General features: G+C 41.5%; 1 protein-coding gene across 2 annotated transcripts in view; it reads left to right on the forward strand.

The window, feature by feature from the left end:
• sap130 (Sin3A associated protein 130) overlaps positions 1–9132 on the forward strand; it is an 11750-nt gene extending 2618 nt beyond the window's left edge. For both annotated transcript variants that reach the window (XM_020702638.2, XM_011474391.3), the window contains exons 6-21: positions 64–179; positions 251–372; positions 604–739; positions 809–899; positions 984–1088; positions 1171–1312; positions 1461–1576; positions 1709–2002; positions 2093–2267; positions 4037–4138; positions 4215–4576; positions 4664–4909; positions 4993–5118; positions 5194–5297; positions 5517–5630; positions 7911–9132. In XM_020702638.2, coding sequence (XP_020558297.1) covers positions 64–179; positions 251–372; positions 604–739; positions 809–899; positions 984–1088; positions 1171–1312; positions 1461–1576; positions 1709–2002; positions 2093–2267; positions 4037–4138; positions 4215–4576; positions 4664–4909; positions 4993–5118; positions 5194–5297; positions 5517–5630; positions 7911–8069 — 2510 coding nt within the window. In that variant the 3' untranslated portion in view covers positions 8070–9132. The remainder of the gene's footprint in view (positions 1–63; positions 180–250; positions 373–603; positions 740–808; positions 900–983; positions 1089–1170; positions 1313–1460; positions 1577–1708; positions 2003–2092; positions 2268–4036; positions 4139–4214; positions 4577–4663; positions 4910–4992; positions 5119–5193; positions 5298–5516; positions 5631–7910) is intronic.
• Positions 9133–11718: the final 2586 nt, after the last annotated feature.

Raw genomic sequence — 11718 nt, forward strand, 5'->3', positions numbered from 1 at the left:
TTATCATCAGAATTCACATTTTCTTATCCTTGAAGGTCTGATGGTTTCTTACTGTGCCCCCAGGAGCTGCTGCTGCAGCTGTTATGTCCAGCTCCAAAACGGTCTTGCGACCAGCCACTGGAGCAGGTGCAGGGCCTGGCCAGCCTGCAGTGCAACACATCATCCACCAGGCCATTCAGGTACATAAAGAGCTGTGAACATTGTGCCGAACACAGAGAAGAGTTTTATTCTAATGTTCTTGTGTCTGCAGTCCCGACCGGCTGTAACAACTTCTACGGCTGTGCTTCCAACTGTGGTGGCTCCTATTTCAGCAACGAGAACTCAGTCTCCCGTCATCAGTCCGACTGTCACGCACTCTGAGGTGGCTCATGGGTAAGTTCTAGTATGAGTGGAACAAAATTTTCTTCTGACTTGTGTTTCACATCTGATGAAGCTGGAACATTTCCAGTTTGGTTAAAGTTTTACTTGCTTTGTACCTTTTTTTGTATGATCAACCATTTGTAGAAACATTACACTTGTTTAAATTTTTCCTTATTACGAGTCACTTTAAAGTCACATGTGCAGTGATTATGCTAATTCTAAATTTTTTGAAAATCTATTTAGGCGGCCAGCCCTGACAATTCACACCACACCCACCGTCAGGCCTCAGACCTCCCGTGACTCCACCACGCGGATCACTCTGCCATCACACCCTGCAATTGGAGCTCAGAAGCCCCAGCCTCCACACACCATGACACAGGTTACTGCTTCTGCCTGGAAGTGTCTTCAAAATTGTGACTACAATAACCCATCCTTTTGTTTCAAACAGAAGCCCATATTTAGTACGGTGGCACCAGTAGCTGCAGCAACTGTGGCGCCAATTGTTGCCACCAACACTGTACCATCAACAACCACAATAGGTATTGACCTTTGGTCATTGTATTCCTATGTGATGCTATGTTAGCCTGTCAAACTAACCTTCCTGCTGCTTCAACAATGACTAGGCTCTGTGCCGCACACTCAGATGACCAGTAGTACTATTGTCACCATGACGATGCCGTCCCACTCATCTCATGCCACAGCAGTGACCACCTCTGCTATTCCTGTTGGTATGTTTCCTCCTTGATTTCACTCGATGGTTCTACAGATTTTCTACTTTCTTTTGTTTTAACAAGTCCATGTTGTTTACAGCTAAAGTGGTCCCCCAGCCCATTGCCCACTCTTCCTCCCGTGTTCAGCCTGACTATCCTGGAGAGAGAACCAACCTTATCCCCATTCCTGGACACAGGTCTTCTCCTAACCCCGTCACAATGGAAGCCAGAAGTGACAATAGGTTAGCACAAAAAGGAAACATTCTAGTCTAGTTCATTTCTTCATGTTTGCAGGTTTTTGCAAACATTTACGTAAGCTACTTCTGATCTAGATACAATAACATTATGTAGTATTCAGGTAATGATCTGTTATTTCTCTTTGTTTCGAAGGCCCCCAGTACCAGTTCAGTTCCAGTATTTTTTGCCAACATACTCGTCCTCATACCCACTGACCCAGACCTACACCCCAATCAGCAGCTCTGTCTCCACCATCCGCCAGTATCCAGGTGAGCACCATTCACCAGCTCCGCATCAGCGCTGTTTATCTTTGTGAATTTTATCATTTTAAACCTACATCCTGTTTTTAAAAAAGGGAAACTGGCTGCACTAGGATGAAACTTTGCTTTTTTTCTTTCAAGTCACTCCACAAGCTCCAAGTTCAGCTCTGCCCACGCAGGCTGGAGTGGGTGTGGCTACCACTGTCCACCTGAACCACATGCAGCTGATGGCGGTTGACCGGATTGGTCTGCCTTCAGCCCAAATCAGCACCCAGGGGATCCAGCAAACACCTATTGCTGCACAAGGCATCCAGCCCGCGCAGATGGGAGTTCAGAGCCTGCACTCGTCTGCACCCATCACAACTCAAGGAATACAGCAGGCGCCAATAGTCACGCAGCAGCAGCAGCAGCAACCTCAGAGTGAAACAAAGCCTGGTAGTTACTGCACAGATCTTCATTTTTATTTCTTTTTATCAAGGACTGAAGTAATAATCATGTATGCCCTTTTTTCTCTTTCCAATCCAGGAGTTGTGTTGGCTGATGGCTTTGTTGCCAGTCCCATTAGCACCACCTTTGGCACCACCCAGCCTGTAGCCACCATGGTGCAGGGTCACACTCAGGGAGGAGGAGTAGGAGGAGGTCCCACTCTGGTTTCCTCCCCTCGACCCAGCATTCTCCGCAAGAAACCGGCAAACGAAACGTGAGTAACAGTGGCACCCCTCTGGTAAACTTCTGTTTTTTTTTGTTTATAGATATTTAACATTTACTAACGTTCTTAAAATTAACAATAATAATGATAATAATAATTTTAGACTGCTAAAATAACACAGGTCAGTTTCCATGTTAAGATTAAAACACACAAAGACTTATAACAACAGCTGTCCTGCTTTAAAAAAGTCTAATCTACTTCTTCTTTTAAGGAATAGTGCCAATTAAAAAGCCTTCTACTGCTTTATTTGCCTTTTACAAGTCACTTCTCTTTTTTAAAAATACAGTTTATACAGACATAATCTCATTTTAATATTTACATAAAGTTGAAAACTAACAAAAAGAGACCAAAATAAAACGTTTTAGGATTTGTATGGCTATTGCTTACCTAGTTAAAATCATTACCTGCTGCACAAAATGCAAAAATAAAGCAAAAGTGTTACCGGTAAAGTTTTAAAAGTTTTTTTTTTAAGTTTAGATTTGGCAAATTGCTTCCCTACCCCATGGCTTCTCACTACCACTACATTTAGCCCTCCAAGCAGAGAGTTGTGGAAAAATAGTCTTCAAATCACCGGTCATCTATGTCAGTGCATCGCTGCCAGTGCTCGGAAAATACTTAACATTGGTTTTATAAATTAAAAAAGTCGTGCAAGACAAAAAACTCATTACTTACATTTAAATGTAAACTTCTATGCTTCAGGCCACACCCACGTGAAGAAATGTGTTCCTCCTCCAGATCATCCTTCTGGTGGAGGCATACCAGCTCTAAGTCGCTAAAAGCAAGTTCAGACACCACTACAGCTCCAAATGCCTCCACGATTGGAGGAGCCAGAGATGTAGGCAATGAATTCGGATTCAGCCTTTCTCTGTCGTCATTTACAAGTTTTACATTTAGTAATTCTTCCTAAAAGTATTACTACTTATGTGTTATACATTTCACCAAACTTTATCACTTCAGTTTGAAAATGTGAATTTCCTGTGCCACAAACATCAACATGAAGAGAAAATGATCACCTTCTAGCTCAACGGTTTACAAAAGGAACAGGATGCGGAGACGTGTGCATGTATGGTTGTGCGCAGTTCTACATCAGAATCAGAAATACTTTATTGACAAACGAATTTCCCACGTGTGGGATCAATAAAGTATTTCTGATTCTGATGTAGAACTGTACACAAACATACATGCTAATAGTAGGGCTGCACGAGACGAGAAAAACTCGCAATTTGCCAGATCAGTGATCAATATTGCGACGATGATATAACTTGTGGTACAGGAACAAATAGCAAAACAAATAAAAACATAATTTCCATTTCACTGAAACAGTTTAGTATAAATAAAAGTCAACATAACTTAAATTTCACTCCAAATGACTCCCGTCTACATAGGTGACCATCTAACATAAAAGGGCTCCATTCGATTGGTTAAATGCATAAAGAGATTTATTTGATTCGTTAAATTCTTCAAGCTCCCGTAAGATTGTTTTAGCACATTAAAGGTAACAATTTATTGCAATCTTATGCGATATGTGTATTGCACGGCTTGATATTGTGATAATGATAAAATTGCCATTTATTGTGCATTGCACCCCGGGATGCAGGCTGTAGTTTAAGCAGCTGTCAATCTGACCTGACTCTTGGAAATGCCTCTTTAAAAAAAGCTTTTTTGCCTAGATACTATGAAATTTTTGTCACTTTTTAAATCATCTGCTATATTTAATCAGAAATAAGGTCAGTAACTACATGCCTATCCTGCTGTTTCAGGTGTGTTCGTAAGAACCTGATTCCCGCCCAAGCCAGTGAACCCAGTGGCGCTAGGATTGAGTCTGGGGGTGTGAGAGGAGCCGGTTCTCCCCGGCCTGCTGGGTCAGCATTTGTTGAATCTGTAACTTCCGTGCTCACATCTTGTTCTGATTTAAGTTTGACTCTTTAATTTTTACAGCGTCAAACCCAAAACTGAGGTCCACATGGCCATGCCCCCACCAGTCATGGCTGCAGTGGAGGCACTACCTGCTCAAGGAGCGGAGCAGCAGGGCGTGGTCTCGAATCCTCAGCACTTGGCCCAGGCCCTCCCCACCATGCTCGCCACGCCGGGACCAGTGCCCCCCTCCCAACCCTCAACTGTTCTCTCTGCTCTGCCGGCAGCTATGGCTGTGACGCCTTCTGTTCCTGCCTCAGTGGCCAACACAGTGGCCTCGCCCACTCAGCCTGCAGCTAATAGCACAGCAGCATGTGCTGCAAGCTCCACCTGCCCAGATGTGAAAGTCAAACAGGAGGCGGAGCCCATGGAAACTTCCCAGCCAGGTGGGAGGGGCTTTGGCGTCCTCATTGATATTGAGCTAATCTGAGAAACTGACAAGTAAAAAAGAATCAATGTGTGCATTTTTGCAGATCCCAGTTCAGGTATGTTATCAGCACAGACCATCACCACCCAGGCCTCCACACTCAGCGCTCCTGGAACAGGAGATCTGATTCCCGGGGCTTCCCCAAGAAAGAAGCCCCGCAAACAGCAGCACATTATTTCAACCGAGGAGAGTGAAATGGTTGAAACCAACAGCACGGATGAAGAGAAGGCTCCAGGCAGGCCCATGAGCGGCAGGGCAGAGCGGCGGGAATCTCCACCACGAGAATATGTCGGTGCGTCTGTCCTCGCTGTAGCCTCCCACATTCATGTTGTTGTTTTGAAATGAGGGGGTTCAATACTTATTTTTGTGTTGAAGATGAAGAAGGAGTGAGATATGTGCCTGTAAAGCCCCGCCCACCTATTACCCTTTTGCGACACTACCGTAACCCTTGGAAGGCTGCTTACCACCACTTCCAGAGGTACAGCGACATTCGGGTCAAAGGTCAGTGTGTACTTTATTTCTGATTTGTTCCATCAACAGATTTACACTGAATTAACATGTATGTTACTCCGACAGAGGATAAGAAGGGCACATTACAGGAGATGGCTAATCAGAGAGGAGTGGCCTGCAGAGCACAAGGCTGGAAAATTCACTTATGTGCCGCACAACTTAGACAGCTGGTGAGTCCTGATGCCCCAATGGTTCATTTAGATGATTAGGATATTATGTTCTGCTGCATTCATGATCAAACCGCTTATCAAATCCAGTAAAGCAAAAAATATTTCTGTAAGTTCTCTCCCTTAAATAGACGAGTTTGTTCGTTATAAATACACTTCAACTGTGAGAAACAAAATATAAAATAACAAAATAAAATAATCTTTTCTTTTCCCGTTCCTCAGTCGAGTTTGGAGCATGACGTCTACAGCCGCCTCTCCTCCCTCCAGGAAGGCCTGATCCCGAAGAAGAGAGCCGGTGCCGACGACGATCTTCACCGAATCAATGAGCTCATACAGGTGATGCTACAGCCAATCGCAGCAGTTTGTGTGGTTAAGCCACATGGGCTGACATGCGGTCTTAGGAAAAAACAATGTTTAGAGCAGCAAATAGCTGCGTTTACATGGACAAAAGTAATCAGAATGAACGCCTGATCTGAAGAAAGATGTAAACGCACTGTTCAGAATACTCTGCCCTGATCAAACTTCTTTTACATTCGCAAAGGTAATACATCTGTGTAGTTAATTAATATCATTAATGCAGAAATATCGGCCTGGACAATAAAAACCTGGGACATGGAATCTGCAATTTTCTGGATTGAAATAAAGTGTAAAGTTAAATGAAAGACTCTTGAAAAAGTTTTAAAAAGTCCCATTTTGATGCACAAAGAAAGCTTTGTTCTGAATGCAAAACTGAAACCTCAAGGCTGCAGATCAGAAGACTGCCGGGTTCTCCGTTCAAATTCGGATCAAATTTTCTCCGTCGCTCCATTGTCTTATCGCTTGAAATAGATTTATATGGAAACAGGTTAAACGGAGCAATATGCATGCGATTGCAATCACTGATGATCTCTTTAGCTTGTCACATTTTGCAGCTTTTGGGCCTTGTAACCAATGCGACCCGAGTGATTAGGAATTCTTATGGAGTATAAACCGAGTATTAGAGGCTTCATTTTTTTGACCAAGTTGCCACATTTTTACAGAGTTGGTGGAGCAGATCCCGTTTGCATTCATGACCCTCCTTCCTCTCTGCATTTGTTGCTTAAACAATTGAGCAAGTGATGAAAACTCCAGAACATCAAGGTGATATGATATCCCAAGAAGCCTTTTCTGTGCCAAAACATCAACTTTACTGTTAAAAAAAACTGTTAAGGAACAATAAATCGACTTTATTTGCATTTGGTATTTGCAGTTTCCCGTCAGTGATGTGAATATTTGTGAATGTTTAGCCCTCATCTATCTGTACTCACTAGTGATGCACTGACTGCAGTTCACCTTTTTACCCATAAGTGTTGCTGCTGAGAAAGGGATGCTGTGAAACTGCAGCCCTTTAAAGTGATACAGGAAGTTCATCGCTCACAAAGTTCAACTAATCAGACCAGTTTTCTCTCAACTTTCTCTGTGGTTGTGTGTTTTCTATTTAATATATGCAGTAATTCTGGGATGTGTGAGCTCATTTATCTGTCAAACATCAGTTTACTCATCTTGACACCAGCACAGCACTTTTATAGATCTGTCCCACTTTGTTATACCGACATTTTATTACTACGAAGAGCTTGTTGAAATAGATTTTATTGCATTTTATGAGGATGTGGTGATAGCAGTACATGGTACCTAATGGGAAGTAAATTTAATGTACTCCAGGTTGTCATTTTAAGGAATGAAACAGATTAGTTGTTGTAAATGACAACATTTAGGTTATGGGACTTTGGTTAAAAACTTCATAATTAAAACATCACTAGGAATGCATTTATAAACAAACAAGGTCATGGGGGGGGACTTTAAGCTTTAATCAAAGCTTTGAAAAATGTTCAGACACTCTTGTCTACAGGCATGCTGCTAGCAACACGTCATAGTGAACACTTATATTCAATTTCAATTTTATTTGTATAGCCCAAATTCACAACAACAGTCGTCTCAATGGACTTCATATCGATAATTGAAAAAGTTAAACATAAAATCAAAAGGATCATGAATACATAGAATTCAATTGGAAAATACTAAATTGAACTAACAAACTAACTAAGCTAAACTGGACATCCCTGCCCTTAGACCCCTCACACGCAAGGCTAAGTGAGGGTGAAGTAGCTAAAACACCAGCGTTTCGTTTGGATTATTTTTTTTGCATCTCCCTAAATTCTGCAGACTACACAGATTACCTATGAGTGCTGTTCATGTGATAAATGCACACTTCTTGCATGCAGCCTGACTGTTAGAATTAAGGAAATTGGACGTGCAGTGTAGTTTGTGTGGGCGTGCTAAGGGCACTCGTATCACCTTCACACCTTTTGTGCACAGTCAGTAAGTGGCCAGTATTTTCACCTTACAACTAGAGTGCGGCGTAAGGACGCCACACAACAGCATCCCCTGTAAACTTACATTATTAGCCTTATGAATACTTCACAATACACTTACCCCACGCGTGAGAATGGTACGTAAGATATGGCCGCTCCTCTCTATGACCATCCACGGGCCTGGACAGCCCAAATAACTGTTGCACCCATACAGCCCCCCCCATGCAAGTGCATGTGACTAGTGCATTAGTTGAGCACAGCGTTCAGCCGTTTCCTTCGCCTACAGGGTAACATGCAGCGGTGTAAGCTGGTGATGGACCAAGTGACAGAGGCCAGAGACACCATGATGAAAGTGCTGGACCACAAGGACAAGGTGCTGAAGCTGCTGAACAAGAACGGCGCCGTCAAGAAGTCTTCCAAGCTGAAGCGGAAAGAACGGGCGTGAGGGACTTCGACGTCCTCGACCACCACCACCACTGGCCCCAGCCTGAAGGGGCAAAGGAGCTGCTTTTATTTTGGTGCTATGATTTGCTGCATACAATCGTGCGCCCCCTCCCTGACTGCCTGAGAGCAGGCGTAGAGAAGTGACAGGGAGGCTACAACGAGCAGACGAGTCCCGTTCACGAACAGAAGGGAGGTGGAGGTGTATTTTTTTTTGTTTTTTTTGAATAAGAGTGGCCTACTAGAGCACCCCCTCTTTTTCATTTGTCTCTGACAGAGTTGATGAAGATGACACTTTGTTTTGCTGATGTTTGGCACAAACTGGAGGCTCAGTGAATGATATGCTGAGCATGCCCTCAAAGGAAGAGTTAATGAGGGGAAGGTCAGTGCTGAGTCATCCTTAAGTCAACTTTAACTTCGTGTCTGACTTTACATCAAACTCATTTTAATTGTGGTCTTTTCAAAAGCTTGTACTTTGATTTTCTCATTACATAAATTGATCAAGAAAACATTTAACCTAGAGGAAAATAAAAGTGATTTTATTATGCCCATACTAGTTATTTTGATCTTTATATTCTGTAAAAGGAATATCTTTACTCCACATTTATACAAATTATAAAAAAACAAAGTACATTTAAGAAAATATAAATTTAATGAATGCAACAAGAAAAGGTTCTGAAAAGGAAAACTTGTATTTTCTGAATGAAAGTTGGAAACGCTAAGTTAGCATCGTTTTATAGCATCATCAATTCACCTAAAGACAAAATAACACATTTCCTCAGTGACTTGAGGGACTGGAAGGAGGTACAGGTAACCAGAGGGAGGGCAACAATCCCTGTGACCACAGCTGTGTATTCATGTAAATCACTGTAAATGTGCTTTTGGTTTTCCATTCATTTGGTTCTGTTCAAGTTTTTGTACTGTGTGCAACAAACCGTTTGTGTTGTGTGTGTGTGTGCGTGTGTGGACGCCGCTTCACGTTGCAATGCGTAAAGCGAGACGGAAACATCCAGTTATTGTACATTGGTTTTGTCTGTAATTATAGTAAAGACTGAGAAAAATAACAACCTATGCTTTTCATTTTTTACATTTCTGCCACAATATATTAATTACTTGTATTTTTCTTAATGTTGATTACATAAAACAATTTTAACTGCACGGGTATGCATGTCGGACACCAGTTATCTTAGCCCTTGTGCTATCTTGTGGGGTCCAGATGACCCCACCCCCAACACACTAACATTGGGAGTTGGGTCATCTAGACCCACTAGACAGTGTGCTAAACCTTTTTCTTCAATGATTTATGATCTTCACTGGTGTCCATGGATTACATGGAATCCTCTTCACCTTTATCCACCTTTTTCATGGTAGGGATCACATGTCAATGTAAGGGTGGGGTCATCTGGACCCCACAAGACAGCACAAGGGTTAAGGAAGTGTCACTTATATCAATAAGAGACAAGTGAAGTGGTCAAGTTGTATAAAAAGGCATTCTTAATCTGATTTGTCGATAGCATTTCTTATATCATGAATACATTTGTCATTAATTACTCACTACAGGTTAGATAATTGGAGCTTTTTTTTGTTTACTTATGGTTCTAATCTGAAAGAGTAGATCTAGTTATTCATGTTCACTATCTGCTGTTTACAGCTTAGCACTTTCAGAGTGCAGTACAGCAGTGAACAGAGGTCAATACATGAATTGCACAGATTTACTGGCATTTAGATGGCTGACTTCCGTTATAATGCCCTTAGAAAACAACTTTATGGACAATTTATTTATTAAGAACAATATATTAAATTCGATATAATCTGTGTACACTCACCAGCCACTTTATGAGGTACATCTTGGTGGTATCAGGTTGGACCCCCTTTTCCATCAGAACTGCCTTAATCTTTGGTGGTATAGATTCAACAAGGTGCTGGAAACATTCCTGCCAGAGTTTGGTCCATATTGACACGGTGAAGCTTTGGCACAGCTTCAATAAGGAAGATCTACCTCATCTTCATTCAGGAATGCTGGGTTTGCTGATTCATCTCTCACATGTCACTTAATTGATCTTCACTCTGAGCCAATAGCTAAAGTGCTCACTTTCCTTGCAGCCAATCACAATCAGTTTACTGCCTTTAAATTCATTAAATTTTGTTTATCCACATTCCAGACATTTCGGCGGCTTACCTCCGCCCTGTTCTCTTCCTGGCTCTCAGATTTGGCGATCTGGCCTTCATCACTGTCAGCATCTAGGTGCTGGGGTCTCTTCACACTGTAAAACAAAACACAATGTTTCAACATAGAAAAAAAACACGAGATGGAGGACCGCTTTCAAATTTTAAATCAAGATATGAAACATGATTTGTTGTGTCAACATAACTTCTTTTATTGAATTAGAATATCTTGTTTTACCAAAGTCCTGATGTTTTTAATCAGATATAGATTTCAAAGTCATGGAAACTTCTTTTTGTTTTGTTACAACTTAAACATTTTTCTTAACTCATTTAAAAACATAAATTATGTTAAGCAAGGGGTTTTAATCAAATTATGGGGCAAATATTATTTAAAAGAACTCACATTTATTTGACTAGACCTAAAGAGGACTATAAAGAACTACAAAATGCCATAAATTAGAAAACATCTAAATTCCTCCATTTTCTTAACCTGCTGCATCCCTTTAGGGCTGCCTGAGCCCAACCTGGCTGTTGGATGAAGGCTGCTGGCAAAGCCACACAATCACCCACAAACCCAGAAGCAGTTTAGAGCAACCAATCAACCTATGATGCATGTTTTTTGTTTATTTTTGAAGAGTGAGAGAAAACAGGTGGAATGAACATGCAAACTCCACACAGAAGGGTCCCCGCTTGGATTTGAACCAGAGCCTTCTCACTGTGAGGTGAGAGCTAACTAACTCTAACCAACAACTAACCACTGCACCACAGAGTCTGAACTAAATCAAAACTTCATAAGGCTTCTCTGATAGTTGCAATGTGGAAGGTCCAAAAGAAGACTGTACTTACAGTATAATGTTAGATCAACTGAACACAACATCTCATATTCAAGCTTTCAAAATTCTGACTCTACCGTCTGCATGTTGCAGAGGGAGATTCATCAGACCATCTTCTATGGTCCAGTTTTGGTGAGTCTGTGTGAATTGTAGCCTCAGTTTGCTGTTCTTCTAATCTAATCTAATCTAATCTAATCTAATCTAATCTAATCTAATCTAATCTAATCTAATCTAATCTAATCTATTTTTTAGTTGAAATTTAGGAATTTATTTGATATTTTAATTATTTATGTTCTCTACCAGTTTGATATATGTCTATGCATTTATTTATTTATTTTATTTTTTGTTCACATTAACCATTTTATATTTGTCTATTAAGGTTTATTTATGTACTTATTTATTTATTTTAGTTTTATTCCTTTTACATGTTAGTTGTAACTCTAATGTTTTCCTCAGAGGGATCCTCCACAGTCCACACAGCGGAGGTCACACAGCGACCCCATTCCTCTCAGTGAATGGGGTCGCTGCAATGGGATCTCCGGGGTCTGGCTCCTATGATTAGTGCTGGGGGGTCCTGTGGTAGTGTACTCCGTGAACTTGAGTGGGGGGTCACTGATGTGGACATGTCCCCAAAATATCGTTTCTTCACTTCAG

Source organism: Oryzias latipes, chromosome 4 (genome assembly GCF_002234675.1).
Source record: "Oryzias latipes chromosome 4, ASM223467v1".
Taxonomy (NCBI): domain Eukaryota; kingdom Metazoa; phylum Chordata; class Actinopteri; order Beloniformes; family Adrianichthyidae; genus Oryzias; species Oryzias latipes.